General features: G+C 49.7%; 3 protein-coding genes across 5 annotated transcripts in view; 1 reads left to right on the plus strand and 2 right to left on the minus strand.

Moving 5' to 3' along the window:
- Window positions 1-4,940, minus strand: part of TLN1 (talin 1) — a 32,413-nt gene extending 27,473 nt beyond the window's left edge. For 2 of the 3 annotated variants that reach the window (XM_069476566.1, XM_069476565.1), the window contains exon 1: window positions 4,819-4,883. The gene's annotated coding sequence lies outside the window, so the exon portion shown is untranslated. Of the gene's footprint in view, window positions 1-4,818 lie in introns of all 3 variants that reach the window. The other variant, XM_069476567.1, reaches the window with a different exon arrangement.
- A 424-nt stretch (window positions 4,941-5,364) lies between these two features.
- CREB3 (cAMP responsive element binding protein 3) lies at window positions 5,365-9,210 on the plus strand. Its single transcript, XM_069476579.1, has 10 exons — window positions 5,365-5,429; window positions 5,536-5,676; window positions 5,768-5,915; window positions 5,992-6,059; window positions 6,169-6,258; window positions 7,349-7,455; window positions 7,562-7,630; window positions 8,284-8,368; window positions 8,466-8,550; window positions 8,633-9,210. Exons 2-10 carry the CDS (start codon window positions 5,539-5,541, stop codon window positions 8,968-8,970), a joined length of 1,128 nt encoding a protein of 375 aa, XP_069332680.1. The 5' UTR covers window positions 5,365-5,429; window positions 5,536-5,538; the 3' UTR covers window positions 8,971-9,210.
- A 98-nt stretch (window positions 9,211-9,308) lies between these two features.
- On the minus strand, window positions 9,309-20,856 carry GBA2 (glucosylceramidase beta 2). Its single transcript, XM_069476576.1, has 17 exons — window positions 20,522-20,856; window positions 17,336-17,427; window positions 17,013-17,128; window positions 13,616-13,834; window positions 13,068-13,307; window positions 12,727-12,829; window positions 12,416-12,569; window positions 12,195-12,320; window positions 11,831-12,003; window positions 11,487-11,591; window positions 11,174-11,281; window positions 10,924-11,075; window positions 10,705-10,811; window positions 10,412-10,554; window positions 10,217-10,332; window positions 9,928-10,119; window positions 9,309-9,664 (listed from the first exon to the last, which is right to left on the minus strand). Exons 1-17 carry the CDS (start codon window positions 20,854-20,856, stop codon window positions 9,386-9,388), a joined length of 2,760 nt encoding a protein of 919 aa, XP_069332677.1. The 3' UTR covers window positions 9,309-9,385.
- Window positions 20,857-20,997: the final 141 nt, after the last annotated feature.

Consider the following 20,997-nt stretch of genomic DNA (forward strand, 5'->3'; position numbering starts at 1 on the left):
TGGGTAACAGAGGCGGAGGTGTTAGGATACAAAAGGCATTTGAGAACCAAGGAAGTTGAGAAGGGGTGGAGGGTGAAGAGGTTAGGAGAGATGGGGTGGGGGGAACTGAAAATCTAGGTAGAAACAGGAGAGAAGGCAGATGTGAGAAAGGTCTAGATCAGGAGCCTGATACCCAGAGGCTGATAGACCATTTCTGACCTTAGAAACAGTGTTGAGTCTCAAAAGAGAAGAACCACAGCTTGTTCTCTATCTTTAGAGAACCCTCCCAAACAAGTCTCCTAGTCTCATCATCGTTCCAGCTCTCTGCCCCCTCCCCATTGCTGGGGCACCTCTCCCAACAGCTGGACAGACCTGGCCGTGGGGTGGCTGACCACGAAAGAATGATGGCTGGAGGGTCAGAGAAGCTGGAAGAGTCCAAGGAGCTAAGAGCAGGACTGAAAGGACCCTTCACCTTAAGCTAAAATTTCATGTCTCCCCCCATTTCCTCCGGACATATGGACACCCCCTTCTTCCTCAAGCACGGAAGTCTCTGGTGAGACCCCGATAAGGGAGTTGAGTCATGCCTACCCTTACTCCCAGGCTGGTTCTGAGAGAATGTCCCTCAGCTACGAGAGGGTGAGGGGAGGTGAGGAATTGATCAGTGAATTGGGGGTAGTGGTAGCAAAGAACAATGCCCTGGAAATATGAGTAGAAGCTATCCAGTTCCTGCGTTGGCCTCAGAACTTTGCTCCCCTTTCCATCATGTTTTATGGAACAGCAACACTCCCCCCCCATGTCCCCCTCCCAGGGAACTCCTCCTCCCTCAATACATTCCTGAGATGCATTCCAGAGGAGTTGGGCAATTGAGGGGGGGAATGGAGGACAGGAGGTCAAATCCCAGCAAGGAATGGAATGTAAGTGTATTGGGGCTAAGGAATTTGGGGTACCTGGAGAATATACTCAGAGCAGATACACACAAAGGGAACTGCAGAAGGACTGGGAGTTACAGAGAGGAACAAAAAGAGAGAGAAAGCTGAAGGCAGTCAGAATGTAAGAGGGTTGGGGGAGTAACACTCAGTCTGTTACCAAATTTGGCCTCTGAGTCCACAACCGCGGGGAGGTGGAGGGGGGGGTTTGTGGGTGAGACTGACATATCCGGCCTCAGGCTGCTGGAGGCTCATTTTAGGGCTGGACTGGGCAGCTGAAGAGCTGGACCTGACTTCTTCCAACACAGCCCCTCTACACATATATGCATGCTCATTCTCCCCAACTGCACCCCAGCCTATACACAGAGCTCTTTCCCACAGAACTACCTACACTGTCTCCACAAACATGTTATCTCAGTCACACAGCCAATACACAGATCCTGTCAGGACTGCATTATCTTCTTGCAGGGACTCCATCCCATGAACAAGGCTTCCCCACAAATACACCTCTATGACAAACACAGCACCCCGTGCTTCAATGCCCCACCCCTAATGTTTCTCCTCCCATTACGTAGACATTGTCCCTCCATTCACCCAGCCAGCTTTCCTTGAGGACCTGTTGTGGGCAAGGCCCTGGGCCAAACTTTTAGGGGCTGGGAACCCAGATCAGTAAGACCTAGCCTTTGCCTTCAAAGGGCTCCCAGTCCTCCAGATGAGTGGATAAGCTAAATGCGGAATTACAATAGAGGGCAGGCTGTGATAAGGGCCAAACAGTGTGTAATCAGAGGAGAGGTCTCTTTAGGTTAGGGAAGGGGGACCAAAAAGTCTCCATGAGAGCTATCATTTCAGGTTAGAATTAACAAAAAATAAAGATAATAAGAAATAATAGTGATCTGCCATTTATTGACTCTCTGTCAATTGCATTGTATACATACTTTCATTTAATCCTTACAACAACCCTGCAAGGTAGGTGTCATCATTTCCATTTTTACAGATTAGAAAACTGAGGCTCAAAGAAGTTAAAAAGTACTTGTCCAAATAATAAGTTGTGAAGCCAGGATCCGAACTCAGGTCTCTCTGACTCCAAAGCCCAAGCTCTCTCCACTACACCAGCCAGCCGGAGATGAGTCAGGGGTAGCATTCATTCCAGGCAGACAGAATAGCATAAGCAAAGGTGGAGAAGCAGGAAATCGTGGAGGAGCATTCAGGGAAGTAAGCAGGCAGGCTGGCAGAAGCACAGGGTACCTGCAAGGGAGCAGTGGTGGGGAAGTCAGGGTTAGGATGGAAAGGCAAGGGAAGACTAGAGGAGTATGAGGAATTTTACTTACTGGAGGGCAATAGGAGGCCAAGGGAGTCTTTGAACAGAATAGAGACATAATTAGAACTGGCTTTCAGGAAAATAACTCTGGCAGTTACCTTGGAGATTAGTTAGAAGGACACCGTATTAGCACAAATCAGAGGCAACGAAGCCAGAGTTAGAATGATGGAGAGGAACATGTCACTCAGAGGATGTTTTAAGAGGTAGAACTGACAAGACCTGACGACAATCTGTTCTGTCAACCTTCAGAGACCAGAGCCTAAAGTCAGGCTACGGTCCCATAGCTTCTTATCGTCAGTAGCCACTTAATGGCAGGGGCAGCTTGAGTTTAGGTAAGGAATTGGGAAGGGAGGAAAGGATCCCGTTGGGCTGAGAACGTGAGGATGAGGCTGTGGTTAGGGGATGTGGTGAGGCTGTGGGAAAAAGGGGATGGGTATATGATTAGTAGCCACACAGTGGCAGATGGGGTGGGGTTAGTGACTGTATCAGGCTGGGAATGGAGAAGATGGGGTATAGAAAAAGGCTGGGGACAATGGCACTGATGAAGATGGTAAAAAATACATACATGATCAGTCACTGGATCAGGCTGGGGGAAGGAGAGGAGTCATTTATATGGATAGTGACTAAGGGAATGATAGAGTGAGGTCACAAGCCAGGTCAGACTACAGGGAGTTGAGAAGAAATGGTCAGTGGCTAAATTGGGCTAGAGTAGGAGTGGGGAAATAAAGGGACATTGGCAGTGTCTAAGTAAAGCTGAAGTTGGGGTGGGGTGGAGGCAAGGGGAATGAATGGCTGGGTCAGGCTGAGTAGAGGATAGTGCTGTGGTCAGTGGCAGGGTCAGGCTGGGAGTGAAATGGGGGTGTGGTCAGTGGCCTGGCTGAGCGTGGGATCAGCAAGACCCAGTTTCCTCTTTGGGTCTCATTTCCTCTTTTCTTTGGGGAGTGGGGGAAGGGGATCTATGACTGGATCAAGAAATTAAAAGAGGTTTAGAACTAGGGGATGGCACATAGCAGGGGCTGGGAGTATGGTCCTCAGCAGATGACCAGATGGTGGGATGCAGGTGTGTGAGCGGGTGAAAATGGTAGGAGTGTGCTTTAAAATGTGGGAAAGCTCAGATTTGGGGGAGGGTAAATTAAGGTAGGATGTGTGACTTAAGGGATGGGTAGGGAGGCAAAACTGAGGATGGGAACAGATTATATGAAGATGAACAACATGGAACAGTTAAAGGCCAGGAAAGTATTCTGTAAGGGGGCAGGCAGGAAGGGTGTGAAATGCAGAGTCAGGGATGACAGTTGGAAAGGAGGGCTTAACATCTAGAGAATGAGGGAAATGGGAGGCAGTGGGGCTAAACTTTCAGGGGATTCAGTCATCCCCTTCTCCCATGTTAACAGTGTTTCCTTGGTCGACTTCCCCCTTATTCACCAGTCCCCTCTTCCCTAGGCAGTTCCCCACTTATGACTAGGCCTTGTACATCTCCTGGGTCCCTGTGCATTTCCCACCTCCCATTTTATAAACAACATAGTCTAGAATCCCTGCCTCCTAACTGTAGAGGCCATAGCAAAAGCCTCGGGCTTAGAGAGTGAAATGAAAAAGCTGGAATCCCGGATGCCTGCAATTCTAGCTGAAGTCCAGCACCCTAGCCTGAAATTAGTCATCTGACTACATAGGAATAAGGGCCCTCCCAACAAAACAAGGGCATTTATCTACTGCCAACCTCTTGAATTTTACCTGCTCAAGGTCAACTATGCTGGCCTCAACCACAACTCCTAAAGCTGCCCCCAATTCCTAACATTTACCCTGACTCTCATTTGCTTCCCTATTCCCAGTACCAGCTTTGACACTCATCCCTTTCCTAGCAGAGACCCATCCAATCCTTTATCCCTAATACTGATCTAGTTGTACCTTTACCACCAAATTCCCTGACTTTAACCCTAAATGTTGAACCCTACACCTACAGCTCATTTGTAACTTGATTCCTAACTCACCCTTTCACTGTTTATCTTGAATACTGACCATGCCAACATTCTTTAATCCCCAAAACAGACTTTTAACCTAATTCCTGTTGTTGTCCCTTAACCTGACCCTGAACTCTAATTTTGATTTGTCCTGGCCATCCCAGAAAACAAAATAATGACCTTAATCTAAATCTTACCTACACAAGAGGAACCTGACACACTAATAACTCTTAAATTTTAACCCCGGCTTTGTAACTCCTAAAGCGACCCCTGAGTCCTAACCCAAACCCACCTAATCCCAAATGCACCCAAAGCTTTCCTACCCACATGCCCGCTATCAGCTAACACCAAAGCCCATCCCCGCCCTGCGCCTCTCGGCCACCCAACTCCTCACCCTCCCCAAAACCTATGTCAGGCAAAGGACTGCTCCCAGGAAGGGCCTGTCTCCCGCGAGACGGCCTACTTCACTCCGAGTCCAAGCCGAGGTACACTGGACGCTGACCTCTCCAAGAGGACCGCAGCAGGACACGCAGGAGAGTCGCGGACCCCGCCCGCCCGCCGCCCGCCACCCGCCGCCCGCCGCTCGGGCCGGGCCCCGCTGCCCCACCCTGAGGCTCCGGCTCGGCCCGGTCCGGCCTACCTTCGCTGCCCGGCTCTGTGCCCCGCCCGCCGGCCCGCTAACCCTCTCTCTCTCCGGGTCGCTGTCGGGCTCCGGCCTCGCCCTCCCTTCGACACTCTCTCGACCACTTCCGTCCCCGGAACGTCCCCCACCGCGGGCGGCGCCGTAGGCCCGCACTCTATGGTTGCGGGAACCGCAGGAAGCTACTCTGGCCCCTGCTCTCGATGCTCGGGAGCCCGCCGAAGACCGGCAGCCCCTCCCCGGCAGGAAGCAAGGGTGCGGCGCAATCCGGAGACGACGTCCGAACGCCGAACGACGCCCGAGTTCCCTTTTAGACTCTAATTCTTCCTTTTTCTAGCTTGGGGCGAAGGCGGAGCCGCATCTCCAGAATCCCCGCCCTCAGGGTGTGAGGAAGCAGCAGGGACCTCCCCTCTATTTGCATAGTCCCCAGGACGTGGCGCGGCCTAGAGGCCACTTCCGAGTTGGAGGGAACTGCAAGTCCCAAAATGCGGTGGGGCCGGGTGCGTCACTTTTGTTGCGTTGGAGGATGAGAACTGAGTCTGGGAGACAAGATCGGCTTGAGAGCTACCGCCATCCCCTAGCGGGCAAGCCCGGCGAAAGAGGGCCAGTGAGTGATAGGTAGGGGAGACCGACAGTCGGACTGGGGGTCGTGCCAGGACCTCAGGGCTTGGAGCCGGGCGGAGGGGTGAAACCCTGTGCTTCTGCCCATCCTTTCCGTAGATGTCCCAGATGGAGCTGGCATTGGACCCCGATGACCAGGACCTGCTGGACTTCCTGCTAGAGGAAAGTGGAGACTTGTGGACAGCGCCTGACAAGGCCGTGGTGGCTCCACTGGACTGGGAGCTGCCGCTTTCTGAGGTGGGTGGCGGTTCTGACTGGGGGAGGCCTGGGACGTCCGAGATCGGAAGATGATGATAAGTCAAGGCCTGTTAATTCGAACTCTGTGCAGGGACCGAGCAACGGGGAGGTAGAGGATTTGCTGAGCTCCCTGCTGTGTTCCCCAGCATCATTGAACGTCCTCAGCTTCTCCAACCCCTGTCCTGTCCTCCATGATCACACCTACTCTCTCCCACAGAAATATGTCTCCATGGATCTAGGTGGGTCTGAAATAAGTGAAGTTTGCGGAGAGGAGAGGGTTTATGGGCCTGGCTAGTTATATTTTTCCTTTTGCAGAGAACGGGAACTATCGTAAGGAGGGGGCCCAGATGGCTTCACTGCATGGGGAGGAGCCGGCAGAGCAGGTACTTGACTTGATTTTCAGGAAGATTATTCTCACATTGCACTGATGGGGGCAGGATTCCCCATTCTTCTCTGACATCCCCATGCCACTGTGCCGCCTCATAACCCTAGGACACTGCTAGGCTGGTACTGACAGATGAGGAGAAGAGGCTATTGGAGAAGGAGGGGCTTACTCTACCTGGGACACGTCCTCTCACTAAGGTAAGGCTCCCACTGGTGGAGCAAAGGCAGAAAGGGATTGTGAGTCCCAAGTAGGCCAATTCTGTTAATTTTATATCAGTAATTTGGAAAAGGACAGAGGTGAGAAATTTAGCAGATTCGTTGCTAAAAGGACGTCGGGACAGTAAGTTAATATGCTAGATGCAAGGGCGGATCTTGGTTTTGTGGGGCTTCTATAAATTTTGGTGTTCTGTTCAAGGAAAATGAATTCAAAATTACCAGTGCCATATTAGTATAAGCCCTTGGAAAGGACTGTGCAAATGAAGGGCCCCGACACATCATTGGCTTCATGGTAATCCACCTCTGGCTGAATGGTAGAATTGTTTTAGAAAATTCAACAGGGCTGGACCAAACAGTATAACAAAAATAAATACAAAATCCTCAGATTTAAGTTTCAAGCAATGAGTGGCAACTCCACAAACAGAGTATTGTGATACTATGATGAAATCAGAAAGGTTACAGAATTTTAATTTCTTAAAAGTCCAACATGAGTCAGCAGTGTGACATAGCTACAAGGAAAGTGGATGGGACTTGGAAGCTGTAGCAATAGAGGTGTTGCCTCTAGAAGTCAGTGACTATCTTGTTCCCCTTTATACTGGCCAGAGCACATCTTAGTGTCCAGTTTTGAGCCCATATCATTAACAGATAGTAAGAGGATACAGTTTATCCTGAGGAGAAAAGATGATGAGTTAAAAATTTTGTCCAGATTTTTTTCTGTTTTAAACTCTTGACTAAATGTCAAATGCCTTAAAATACCTAAACAGAGTTTGTTCTATTTGGCCCCAGAGATACAAGGTAAGTCCAATGGATAGAAAGTATGAGGCAGCAGATTTCAGTTCAAGATAAGTAAGATTTTTCTTTTTTAATTAATAAAATTGTTAAAAATGGTCATGTTTGTGAGGGTGTTAACACCTGGTCCTTGGAGGCATTCAGACAGAAGCTGAATGTCTATTGGTCAAGAAAGCTGTCAAAGGAAGTCTTGCATTGGGAAGAAGATTGAGCTCGATTGCCTTTTAGCTCCTTGGCCTAAGATTCCTCTGATGATATTATCCACTTTCCTGTCTTCTCTGAGATGGAGGAACAACTTTTGAAACGAGTGAGGAGGAAGATTCGGAACAAAAAGTCTGCTCAAGAGAGCCGCAGGAAGAAGGAGGTGTATGTTGGAGGTTTAGAGAGCAGGTATAAAAGGGAGGACTCGGGTGGGGGCAACAGAAATAGTTGGAAGTGTTAGGGTTTTTAGGGGAGGATAGAGGGCATATCCCCATATCCTTGTTATTTCCTCCAGGGTCTTGAGATGCACAGCCCAGAATCTGGAGCTTCAGAACAAAATACAACTCCTGGAGGAACAGAATTCGTAAGCAACCCTCCAAGCCATTCCTTTCCTATCCCCCCATCTAATGCTTTCTCTTTCCCCTGCTCTACGCTTGATTTCTAATGCAGCTTCCAAATTCAAGGTTTGGTGCTTGGTCTCTGATTGCAAGAATCTTACAGGAATGCGGAATAAGTAACTAAGGAGGAGCACCAAGAAAGAGAAAGAGAGAATAAAAAAGATCTCATGGGGCAGCTAGTATTTGACAGTAGTTAGGATTCCAGGGGATGAGGTTGAGTGGGGAAAGCATTCTGGGCAGAGAGAACACAACAGTCTTGTTTGGCTGGATCCCTAATACAGGGGAGTTGGGCCAGAAGGTAGACAATATGGAGAATGCCTGGTGAGGGTCATGTGCACGGCTGATCAGGCAGTGGAGAACTATTGAAGGTATTTGCCAAGGATTGTTTAAGTCACGGCAGAGAAACCTTCTGTTTTGTTTTGTTTTGTTTGCTTTTTTGTTTTAATGAGGAACTTCAGGCATTTTGTCCAGAGAGGAAGGAGTCATTTGCAAAAATAGGATGACAAGTAAGAGAGGATCCAGTGCAGAGATGGTGGAGGTGGCCTTAACAGGAGAGTTTCATTGTGTCTCAGGGTGCCAGGCCAGGGGGTGCTCACCACTGTCCCCTCTCTTCCTCTAGGTCCCTTCTAGGTCAGCTGAGGAAACTACAGGCCATGGTGATTGAGATGTCAAACAAAACCACCAGCAGCAGCACCTGTGTCTTGGTGAGGATGGTGATGGGAGGAGACATCCTCTTCTTGGTCAGTGGGGGCAGAAATGTAATCAAGAGCCCTTCTTCATCTCCTTTTTCTTGTGCTTTAGGTCCTACTCTTCTCCTTCTGCCTCCTCCTCATACCTGCTATGTACTCCTCTGACACAAGGGGGAGCCTGCCAGCTGAGCACAGAGGTAAGAGGCTTAAGGCTATCTCTTAAGGTATGGGCTAGGGGAGGCACCTGGGCTGGCCTCTGAAGATTCTTTGTCTCCTCAGTGTTGTCCCGCCAGCTTCGTGCCCTCCCCAGTGAGGACGCTCACCAGCTGGAGCTGCCTGCCCTGCAGTCAGAGGTGCCAAAGGACAGCAAAAACCAGTTGCTGGACAGCTCAGACCATGTACTCCAGGCTCCTGGCAACTCTTCTTGCCTGCTATACTGCATGCCTCTGGCTCCTAATACAGAGCCTCCCCTGAAGTGGCCATTGCTTGACCTCTTCTCAGGGCCCCCTCAGCCAGGTCCCATCCTTCCTTTGCAGGCAAATCTCACAAGAAAGGAGGGGTGGTTCCCTACCCCTAGCCTCACATCTGTGATCCTGCAGGGCAGATACTCAAGCTAGATGTGAGGATATGGCAGGGTTGCAACAAGAGCCTTTTTCTATGTTGAAAAAAAGGAGAGAGGGCTAGCCTCAGCTCCTATGCCCTGTTAGGAAGCCTGAGGGCTCAAACACACCACAGTTACTGGCTTTTTGGGTCTTTTATTTGTACCCATGTGTCTATTACCCCAAGAATGGATCTGGGGAAATCAATTGACCTCTCTGAACATTTCATGCAGTGAGGAATGAAATAAATAAGTGATTCTGATACCTGGGTCACCCTCAACCCCTCCCCCCCCTTTACTGGTACAGTTGGGCGGGGAGAAAGGAAGGGGTATGATTGTCCTGATGGCTCAGGGCTGCAGGAGGTTCGGGGGAAGGAGGAAAGGACAGGCTAGAGGCTGGGCTATTAGCGCCTCCATCCCACAGTTCAGAGGGCTCACTCTGGGCTCAGGTTTGCCATGGCTTCCTTTGGTCCAAATGTAGGCCCTGTGCTTAGTCCTGTGCCTTGTTTGACTATTGGCCTGGAGGTCTGTTTGTGCTGCCGCTGTTGCAGGGCCAGCTGCATGGCCCAGATGCTCAGTGGCCGCATGTAGGCTAGTGAGCGGAACACCCGCTGCTGGCAGTACGCCTCTGGGGTCTGGAAGGCCAGGCCTAGGCGCTCCCATACAGTACGGTAGCAGCCTTCAGCTGTCCGGAAGCCCTCCCAAGTCAGGCCCTGTGGGGAGAGATGGCAGTCATACATACAACTTGGCACCCCCTGAAAAGCCACTGCAGCTGGACAGCTGGAGAGAGTAGTCTCTACCTTCAGGGAGCTCCCCCACTAGCTGAAGAAGACTGAAGGCAGGAGCTGGAATGCATAACAGGGAAAGGGGGAGGCTTTTGTGCACAGATAAGATGGCACTGATTATGCCTTAAGGAAGTTTGGTGGTTGAAGAAGTTTTCTGGGCCAAAGTACAGGTGGGGAAGGGAGTACATTACCTCTTGGATCATGGTGGCTGCTAGCCCATAGACCACACCCACCCAGACTTCGTCAGACTGTACACTGGATCTGTCAGGGACACCATGGGGCTGCATTCCATTCACAGCCCCCATGGCTCCTCCTGCAAAGGCCTGGACATTGAGCTCGAAGATAGTTTGGAGGGCACGGACCACATGCTGGGTAGGAAACACCTGGAGGGGCAAGGGCATAAACATGGTCTCAAACTTGCTTCCCACATCCAGGGAAAACCTACCTTTCTCTCTGGCTCCTCCTTCTAGTCTCTCTTACCTCAGTGTCTCCTTCCCCTAGGCCACAGGCCTTCAGGAACCACTGTCCAGCACACTGGTCAGACATGACGCTACGAGAATAAGGCTGAGAGCTGCTATCGTAGTTGTAGTAGCGGCCTGGAATAGAGGAAGGGCAAAGTAAGGCTCCTGGTGTCCCCACGGCTGCCCTCAGACTCCTTAGATTCTCCCAACTCACCATTCCATAGCAGTCTCTCATAGGCTTCTCTGCCCCGGCTGAGGATGGAAGAATACTTATCCTGCATGTTCTGTGCCCCACACAGAGCAGCCATCTGAACCATCACAGCCACAGCTGCCAGCCACAGCCCTCCACAGTAAGCACTGGTCAGGGACATGGGTTGGGTATCAGACTGGTAGTCCCAGCCACTCCCATGCAATTTAACAGACAATGAGTCATTCTTTCTTGAGCCCTGCAATCCCTTGGTGCCCAGTTCCCCACCTCAGGCCTCCTTGAAACCCCTACCCTCCAACCTGGGGCCTGTGGTGACCCATCCATCATAGGTCTGGTCTGCATAGCCTCCATTCTCAATGAGCCCATCACGGTCCCTGTCAAACTTCATTTCAGACTCCATCACAGCCTAGAGAGGAACCAAGACACTGCTGAAGACCTTGGTACCAAGGAAAGACAATATCCAGCTGGGCTCTCCCCAAATACCAGCCATGCCCTGGCCACTCCATATGCATCCTTACTAGACACACAGGCCACATGTCCTTTAGGAAGCCTTGGTCACCCGTCAGGTAATAGTCCCGATAAACCTGCAGCACAAACTTCAGGTTCAGGTCCTTCCAGTCAGCAGTATCATGGATCAAATATGCATTGACCCGGAGCCACGGCTCGTCATCTGTGGGAGGGTAGGGGACCTGGTTCATTTGCATTGGTAGGATAGGGTAGAGGGTGCAGAATTTGAAGAAGGGAAGCTACCTTGGGGTAGACTTTTACCTGGGTCCCCAATGTCATGAGGGATGACGTTCCTCCTTTTTACAGGTGCTGCCACCCCGCTCATTAGGTACCGTCGCCGCGTCAGGTCCTCCCTGAGAGTGGCTAGAGCTAAGGGAGCAGACACACAAGAGAGGCAGGGAATGGGCAGGCTTGGGGTGAGGCACAGAGCAGTGTGTGTGACCTCAGAGGGGAACTCATAAGCAGGATGCAGATATGTTTGAGGGGAAAGGAAGGAAGAGACAATCTGAGGGACCACAAAGGTTCAAGGCTATGGGGAGCTAAAAGGCAGACACAGCATGAAAGGAAATCTCACCAATGTCATACTGTAGGCTGAGCTCGAGTTTGGGCCAGAGCATGATGAGGGCAAAGGAAGCATAAAAGTGGACGTCATATGTGTTGTACATGCGATACTCCTGGCCTGGAGGAATGAGGGAGACACACTGTTGCCAGAATTCCTGCTTTTCTTTCACAGCCCCTCCTTAGCTTGTCCTGCAGAGTTGGAGGTAGGGCACTGTCTCTAGTCCACATCCACCACTAATGCCCTCAACCCCAACCAATACCCTGGGCTAGGCAAAATCCATCACCCTGCCTTGTAGTAGGCATTAAGTGACCTCAGGGGTATGGCCTGCCATGCCTCAGCCCACCAGCAGCCCGTACCCTCAAGGTAGGCAAATCGACCATAGTCCCGTAGGATAGGGCAGAGATGATGCATGCTCCTTCCCAGCTCCTCTGGTAGGGAGTCCTCACAAACTTCCAGCCATACTGTGCCTCCATCAGCCAGGAAGTATAGTTCATTGAACAGTGCGGATTTGTACCAGGCAGGCAAGGATCTGGGGAGTCAGGAGGGTGTAATGAGTGTGGACCTCCCAGGATAGAAAGGATCCTGGGGTCCAGTAGAGTAGGAGTGCCAAGCGAATCCCAGTGCAACTCTCCTGACTTTGGTGGGTGGAGAGTGAATTAAGGAGTCCCATTTGGAGTGTGAGTGCCTGGGAGAAAGGCAAGAGATGGGCCCCATTGGCACCTGTCGTCCAATACCGGGCTCTGCCAAGCCGAGATCCTTTCTTCCCAGTCTGCATATCGGCACAGTGCATAGTGGCTAAGGGCAGGTGCTGCATCACCATCCTGGCCAAAGAACCTTGTGTACCGCCTGGGGTGGAAAGAAAGGGGAAGAAGGATGAGAACATAAGCTCCAGGTTAGAGCCCCAGTGCCTTGGAGCCCTCTACTTTCTTGGTCCCCCTCACCTATAATAGGCTTGGCCCTTAGCTCCAAACATGATCCTGGGCATGTCCCAAGCCAGTGAAAACTCCAGGCGGCACCGGCCTCGAGGTGGCAGCTTGGCGGAAACACATACAGCCCCAGCAACGCCTACTCCTTTCTGCGAGGGGGTGCTCTGGCCTGAGAGAAGTACAAGAGGAATCAGCATAGGCGCCTTTCAGCCCCAGGGTCAGGGATCCCTAACATGGAACAAAGCCTATTCATTACCAGACCTCCCTTCCCTGGTCCCAAGACAGGGACAATCTTCCCACCGCCTCCCTGGCAGACCACTCATCACCAGTGGGGGAGTCCAGCTGTCCATCCTGAAGTAGATCCTGCCACACCTGTTGCCCAGTGCTGTCAGGGTCAAAGGCTGTGACGTGGGTTACTGTGGTATCTGCCTGTTAAGAAACCAAAGACTCTGTGAGGGCAAGCTCCACAAGTATGCTGGATTCTTACTAGCTCTCCAGCTCCTCTTCCATACTCTCACCTCTAAGTTCCAGAGGCTTAAGGGCTGTGATGAGGGTGGGAGTTAGGAGTTGAAGAAATGAAGAGACCATGGTGGGGTGGAGGTGGATTCAGGGGCCAGGCTGAGGATAGGGGTTAGGTGCTAAAGTCTAGGGCAGGCTCTTCCATTACCGTGAGTCGTGCAGCCACAGCCATTGTGTAGGGATTTGGAAGGGTTGGATGATGCAGCAGCAGTCCCTGTACAGTCTCCCCATCACGCTCCAGACAGAAGGGCTCATTCCACAAACCCCCTGCAGCATCATCTCCACCCCCCAGTCCATTCCGCATGGAGAACATGATGGACACATCCAGAGCTTCATCCCCTTCATTTTCCACATCCCACACAAAGACTCCTACAGGCAGGCTGCTGTCCTGGGGGCAGAAAATGGGACTTAGATGGTTTCAGTATAGCCTCTCCTGGCCCTACTCCCTAGGATCAGTCCTGGGCACAGAGGACCTGACTCAAATACTCCCCAATATACTCTCTTCTGTCTTCTACTAGTATCTCCCTACATTCCCAGGAAAGCTGCCTAGCAGGGATCACAGAAGTTGGAACCAATTTGGTGGTGGTGCTGGGAAGCCAGTGTTATGTTTATGCCTCTAAATTCCTCCTTTTCCTAGGTCATGCAATTTCCACCAGAGGCAGAGAGGGCAAAGGAGGAAACAGAAAGGGGCCTCACCTGGTAGTCGTGGGGCAAGATTGGTGTGATCTGGCGGCAGGTGAGGGTGACATTCTGGCCAGGAAGCTGATAGACAGTCCAGGCTCGGGGATAGAGGGCATGGTAGAAAGCAAAGTACCCACATAGGCCCCAGTTCCAGCTGCGCAGGACACTCGGGTGCTCCAGGGACAGGACTTGCTGGTAAACAGTCTGCCCTTCCCGACGTAGGCACACTGTGAACTTAATTAAGAGGACATACAGGCTGGAATGCGGTAACCCACAGGCACCACAAACTAAGTCTCCACCAGCTCAGAGCGGCTTCTACCCTTCCAGAGCCTGCAATTGTTACCACCACACCACCAGCCTCAAGTCATCTCTGAGGCCTTGCCCCAGGCTCAGTGTCACCACCAAGTCCTGCTGCCTCCCCACCATATGTCTCCCAGGCTTCCTCTCCCTTCTCCACTACAGTGGCCTTAGTGCCCTAACCTAGGCCCAAACCATCTCTGCTTTTCTCTGCCTCTTTTCATCTGGGTAGCAGAATGCTCTTTCTTACAGACAAATCAAGATGTGTCAGTCACTGCTTATAATGTTTCGGAGACTCCCTGTGGCCTTCAGACTAAAAGTCTAAACTCTTAACTGGCTTTCAAGGCCCTTCTTATCTGGCCTCTTCTGCCCATCAGATTCATTACCTGGTCAAGCACCTATATTCTGCTCATATAAAATACTCATTGTTCATTGAGCACACTACAGTCTCTCCTCCATGCCTTTGCTCATGCTCATTCTCCATCTGATGAAACCCCTGCATCCTTCAAGGCCTAGGTCAAATACCATCTCCTCCTCTTCTTCCTCCAGCAATGAGTCATTCTATGTATCTCCTTACCCCTCTATTCTAGCATTTGGTGCATCATGTTATAATGTATTTATTTACCCTTCTGTTTCCCTGATTGCCCTATGGATTCTTTTGAGGGTAGAGACCCTTTCTAGTTCATTAATGTACCCCTCTCCAGAGTTGGCATGTGTGGAGGGAATGAGCAAAGTCTGCAACACCGTCCCATTTTTCTCAGTACACTAGCCATCCCTCTCATTTTGGCATTGATGTGGTCTCACAGTCTCCATTTTCTTTAAGTCTTTTTCCCCCAAAATTTAAGCTCCTGGAGGGTAGGAGCTATAAGGGATTAATACTTCTTCCCTTGGTTCCAACTATGCCGAAATTTTTACTGTATACAGTCAGCCCTCTGTATCTGTGGGGTCTGCATCCATGGATTCAACCACCTGCAGATTGAGAATATTCAGAGAAAAAAACTGTGTCTGTACTGAACATGCACAGACTTTTTATTCTGGTATAGCATAACAACTATTTATGTCACATTTACATTATATTAGGTATTATAAGTAATCTAGAGATGACTTGAAGTATATGAGAGGATGTGTGTAGGTTATTTGCAAATACTATGCCATTTTTTTTCTTTCTTTCTTTTTTTTTTGAGACAGAGTCTTGCTCTGTTGCCCGGGCTAGAGTGCCATGGCGTCAGCCTAGCTCACAGCAACCTCAAACTCCTGGGCTCAAGCAATCCTCCTGCCTCAGCTTCTGGAGTAGCTGGGACTACAGGCATGCGCCACCATGCCCGGCTAATTTTTCTATATATATTTTTAGCTGTCCATATAATTTCTTTCTATTTTTAGTAGAAACGGGGTCTCACTCTTACTCAGGCTGGTCTCGAACTCCTGAGCTCAAACAATCCACCCGTCTCAGCCTCCCAGAGTGCTAGGATTACAGGTGTGAGCCACCACGCCCGGCACACTATGCCATTTTATATCAGGGACTGAGCATCCTTGAATTTTGGAATCTGGGGGAGGTCCTGGAACCAATCCCCCACAGATACTGAGGGACAACCATATAAAACAATTTTTCATTTTTTCAAAATAGATCATAATGGTTAAGACCACAGGCTCTTCATCACAGAGAGAACTGGTTCTCAATCCCAGCCTTTCCATCTGCCAACCATGTGACCTTGGGCATGTTACTAAACCTCTTGGATCTTAGTTTCCTCATCTGTAAAATGAGCATAATGATGGTACTTACTTACCTTGTAGGATTGTTTTTTTAATATTAAATATTGGCCGGGCGCGGTGGCTCACGCCTGTAATCCTAGCACTCTGGGAGGCCGAGGCGGGTGGATTGCTCAAGGTCAGGAGTTCGAGACCAGCCTGAGCGAGACCCCGTCTCTACTAAAAATAGAAAGACATTATATGGACAACTAAAAATCTATATAGAAAAAATTAGCCGGGCATAGTGGCGCATGCCTGTAGTCCCAGCTACTCGGGAGGCTGAGGCAGTAGGATCGCTTAAGTCGAGGAGTCTGAGGTTGCTGTGAGCTAAGCTGACGCCACGGCACTCACTCTAGCCTGGGCAACAAAGTGAGACTCTGTCTCAACAACAACAAAAAAAAAAAAAAAAAAAAAAAAAAAATATTAAATATTATACAAAAAGCCTAGCACAGTGCCTAACACATGTTAAGCATGCAATTACTTTAATTGTAGAGTCAGGATTCTGGACCATTCCCCTCGGGATACCTAAGGGATGAGGCAGAGAGGGATCTTGGGGCATTGGGCAGGGCTGATAAACCTGAACTGGGAAGGGCATTGTCATTAATTGGTCTTAAGATCTGCTAGTCATTTCTCCTTTGAAGATGAGCTGAAAGGGGAGGCATCCTTCAGGCAGGAAAGAGGAACTTGGTAGACAACTCAAAAAGGGAGGTCACCAGAGAGATATAATGAAAGGCAGGCCACAGACTTCTGGCAATTTGAGGCCCAGATGTGATATAGGAACAAAAGGAGAAAAAGTAAAGCTTCAGAAATGGGAAGAAGGCTAAGATCTAAGAGGATCTAAGCCTGGAAGAAGAGGGGCTTTTTTGGCTCTGAGGCAGAGAGACCTCCAGAGGAGTGATCAGCAGAGCATCTGACCTTTGGCTGAGGGTTCCCAAGTCAGGGTGAGGAGTGTACAAAAAAAAGTGTACATCTTTTTTCCCCATGAGTTTGAAGACTTTTGGTTTTATTTTCCTTTCTAGTCCTACCAAATGTTCTTTTAGCCAGGGTAAGTGATCTGGGAATTCTCTGTACTCTCTATGGCTGGGGACTGGCTCAGCTAGTAGAGTTGGGGCAGTGAGGTAGGAAGGAGGCATTTACTGGAGAAATGCCAAGGCTGATTACTCTTTCAAGGAACGTGTGCTCTGTGTGTGTCTTATTCCTATAGGACCTCCTAGCACAAGGCTGGGCACACAGAATCCATCCTGAGAGTCCTTACTGGATTGAATCAAATACACACCTAACTGCCACATCCTACACTAGCCAAGGGGCCCTTCTTGGCCTGGGGTGGAAGACGATGTTGTCCTGGGACTCTCAATCTCCTGGCTCTTACTTGGTCAGCGATGACTGTCCGGTGCTGATACATTCCAGGGTTAAGCTGCCAACGACAGAACTGGCCTCTCCAGCCACGGGTGATAGTGCCTCCCCCAATGCCGCCCAAAGGACAACCTAGAGAGAGAATCAGGATGGTTAGTGAGGTATAGGGAGAGGAAACCAAGCCTAGTTCTCTCTTTCTAGACTATAAAGATTGGTTCCTCTAAAAACCTAGGGGATACAGGAGTGCAGTTTGCATAAGCTGGAAGCCTCTGCCTAACTCTGTGGTAGACTTGGAGGTGAGGCCCTCCCTGAGCAGGGAAGAATTGGGGTGAGCCTCACCATAGATCTGTCTCAGGGGTACACAGTTGATCATGTCAATGAAAGGGGTCTTCTTTTCCACCTGGGTCTTCCGGTACCACCACTGCAAGTACCTGAGGAGCAAGAGGCAGTATGAATGGAAGGGGGGTGGGTGGGCAGTTCCTCACAAGCTGCAGTCACCTCCCTCTCTCTGGACACCCAGCCGTGACCTCCCATTAAGTGTTTCAAGGACCCATCACCTTTGCTTCCAAACCTCTCCTCTTGATTTCTCTATAGTTTGAGGTCTCTACATCTTCCTACTTGCCCCAGCATAAGGGTAGGACCGCCTTTGTTTCTCTTCTTTATTCCCCTCAGAAGGGGCTTTGTGATCTTTCCTTACCCCTCTAACTCCACTACCATTGCTTGGTTCAAACCTCAGGAGCTTTTGTCTGAAGCGCTGAAAGGGTCATTTATGGTTTCCTGGCCTACATTCTCCACTCTCACCTCCCACTCCCCAAATGGGCACAGCCTGCTGGGGATAACTGTCTTCTTTTTAAAATGATTATTTATTTCTTCCCGATTATGAAAGGTGAAAAGCTGGAGAATATACCAGGTAGAAGGGGGAAAAAAAATCATCCCACCCATAGACAACCTGTGTTTACATTTCAGGGCATCTCTTCTTAAGTCTTTTTTTTTTTTTTCCCTCTCTCTCTTTAGTTCAGCATTTAAACTGTAAGCTTTCTGACTTTGTTCTCTCCTAATATCCCAGTGAAGGCTTCTAAAAATCCCAGCATTTTCATGGTCTTGCCACAGCCTTGCATCCAACAGGCGAATAATTCTGTTTTCAAGGTTGTGACATGTGTCCCAGCCTATCTTATTTCCCTACAAATTCTCATTCAGCATGGGTCCTCACTAAGCAATATCTGCCCTGCCAAACTCTTTCCCACTTCTCTACTATCTTCCCTATTCAACCACTTTATGCCCATTGTTCAATCACGAGCTTCTAACCTGGTAATTGGGTAAGTAAGCCCTCGAGCCTCAGTTTCCTTATCTACAAAATGGGGGTACTTCCTGCCCTAGCTATCCTCATGGAATGGTTGAAAGAGCAGATGACATAACAGATAAGGAAGCCATAAAGTGGAATATGTGTGTTAGATACGATTATTACTTGTACATATACTATCTCAATTACTAATCAGACACTGCCGTGTTATTTTAATGTTCCTCATCTGAGGCTGACATATTTTTAAGTTCCTTGGGGAAAGGGACAGTGACAAAGACTAATTGAATATTACCCTTTGCTCCAAGCACAGGGCACAGCACATAGTCTTCAGTCAATAAATTTTGCTGTATTTACATATGAATGAATGGACAAACAATAGGGTATAAGAGAGATGGAAGACAGACTGAAGCAAGGGAAGACGAATGTGATTAAAGAATAGGGACTTTACGTTCTGGGAGAAGGAGGAGAAGGAGGGAAGACAAAGGATGATGGGAAGGCAGAGAATCCCTTCCCAGTTTAAAGAAAACTGGACTTTGAAACTAGAAGCTAGAATAAGGACTGGTGGAGGGAGGGAGGGAGCAGCCAGGATTAGGGCACCAAGGAATAAATGCAAGATAGGAAGACAGGCAGAACAAAGGATTATCTGACATGGAGCAAGTACTCCCTAAATACTTATTGAATGAAAGGACTCTGGCTGGAAGAGAGAGCAATCAAAATTTAACTTTTTACCAAGCCGATGCCCAGATAACTCTGTCTTGCTGGAGCTCTCTCATTCCTTTAATTTAGCAGCTGGCCATTCCTGACCTACTTGACATTCTCTATAATTTCAACCCAAACTCATGAATTTTTAGAATTCTTCCTCGTCTCACCCCGCTTCCTCCTCAGTGCAGGAGGACCTCACCCATGCCAAAAGCCCTGTGTCAGTAACCCCCACCCTATCCTGGTATGGGGAGCCACGGTCCAGGGGGCTGAGCACAGCTTCAGGCCTCTATGACTCAGTTCATATTTAGGGACCATGAGGCTAGGATGCCCACCTGTACTTGACTTCGTTGTGCCCACCACATGCAACCCACTGTGCTTCTGTCTGTATTCTAGATCCAATTTTGACCCAGAGGCTTCTGGGGTCAAAGTTGGACTGGGCCAATTTCAGTCAGAAGCAGCCTGGAGGATGATTATTCTCTGGTACAGGCCACCCACAGGCACTAGCAAAGGAGCCAGATGTGCAGGCAGCACCAGGCCCTTCCCACTGCCCAGGGCTGGGTTAGTAAATGACCTCCCCACCACAGCCGCACAGCACTGACTGGCGAAGTAAAGGGTTCCCTACTTTAGAAGCTGTCCTGGCTGAGTTTCCCAACCTTTATACCTCCCTCCCTAGCTCTATGTTTATTTTACTGTGTGGCCTGACTCAAGATGACCTCAGGGTGATGCTTTACGTCCTTACATCCACCTGTTCTTGTTAAGGTCAGACTTCCTGATGAGGTCTGGCTCCTCATCAGTAGTCGTTGAACTCAGTGGAGATCTAGAAAGCCCAGGATAAGCTCAGGGGGTGTCTGTAAATTTTGGGGTAGGCTCTGGAAGGCTATTACCAAGAGCCCTGGGGACATCTATGGCAGTGCCTCTCTGGTCAGAGGTGTTCTTTGCTTTGTATATTAGGAGCTGTGTATCCCAGAACAGAGTGAACAGCTCCCTCTCCTTGGGGTTGAGGGAAAGCAGGCTCTCATCTACTCCCTGGAGCTAAAAGCTTGAAAGAAACAGATGGGTGTTGGGACTGTAACATAGTGTTTCTAAATGAGGTACACAGAATGCCTCAGATGCTCAGGGAAACCTGGGGTTAAGAACCTCCTACTCCCAAATAAAACAACATTGTGTCAGTGCCACAGCAGCCAGACTATCCTTTCCTACCTTGCCACAAAGTACAGCTAATCCCAAAGGAAAGTCTTTAGAAACAGTATGTGAGAAGGAGCCTTAATGGGAAATGCTGAGTGCAGGACCAAACGTGCCTATCTTCCTGCTGAAAAGACAAGATACTGGGAGGAAAAGGGTTGCAAAGAGATGTGACCTGGTCTTACCTTCCAAAGCCACGGACCTAAAATATGCTGGGGATAGGGTCCCCTTGACTGCGACAAGGAGCCCACCTGCTTTCTCACCCTTTCCCACTTCTGCTGGAAGTCTTGAGCTGGAACAAAGTGAAGCCAAAGGCATTACAGGCAATGGGATCTACTCACCTCAAACCCATGCCTATGTGCTTTATCATGTTGCTTAGGGAGATGTTGTTAGCTTGAAAGGGTTTCCTCTTCTCTGTAAACTCATGAGCCAGGCAGATGCGCCAGCCAAAGGGAGGCACCTGGTAGCCCTTAGCTTTACCCTCGTAAGAGGCCATCAGATGCCCAGAGTCCTCCAGATTGTTGTAGCCAGGCTCATTTTGACGTCGGTTGTCCACGGGGCTCTCGCAGTCTGTAATATGAACAGCCGCAGTGCCTCCAGTATCTTCAGGGCAATAAACCTGTGGACGCCCTTTGGCACACCTGATCTGCTCCGAGGCTGGGACGCCGGTTCCCATGTTCCTTGGGTCCTGGGTCTCCAGGACCTCGATCGCCCCAGGTCCCGAGCCCTCGGATACTTAGTATCTCGCCAGCCTTAATCCAGATGCGGGCGGCGGTTGTTAGGTGCCGTTCGCGAGGCCAGGCGTTGGGGAAAGCTG

Source organism: Eulemur rufifrons, chromosome 7, assembly GCF_041146395.1.
Source record: "Eulemur rufifrons isolate Redbay chromosome 7, OSU_ERuf_1, whole genome shotgun sequence".
NCBI classification, from domain to species: domain Eukaryota; kingdom Metazoa; phylum Chordata; class Mammalia; order Primates; family Lemuridae; genus Eulemur; species Eulemur rufifrons.

Coding starts and splice junctions, on each gene's coding strand:
- CREB3 (XM_069476579.1), top strand. CDS start 5,539: ATGTCCCAGATGGAGCTGGCATTGGACCCCGATGACCAGGACCTGCTG. Junction 7,631..8,283: donor CTCCTGGAGGAACAGAATTC/GTAAGCAACCCT, acceptor CTCTTCCTCTAG/GTCCCTTCTAGGTCAGCTGA. Junction 8,369..8,465: donor GCAGCAGCACCTGTGTCTTG/GTGAGGATGGTG, acceptor CTTGTGCTTTAG/GTCCTACTCTTCTCCTTCTG.
- GBA2 (XM_069476576.1), bottom strand. CDS start 20,856: ATGGGAACCGGCGTCCCAGCCTCGGAGCAGATCAGGTGTGCCAAAGGG. Junction 11,282..11,486: donor CAGCCTACAGTATGACATTG/GTGAGATTTCCT, acceptor CTGCTCCCTTAG/CTCTAGCCACTCTCAGGGAG. Junction 10,555..10,704: donor TGGGTCACCACAGGCCCCAG/GTTGGAGGGTAG, acceptor GTCCCTGACCAG/TGCTTACTGTGGAGGGCTGT.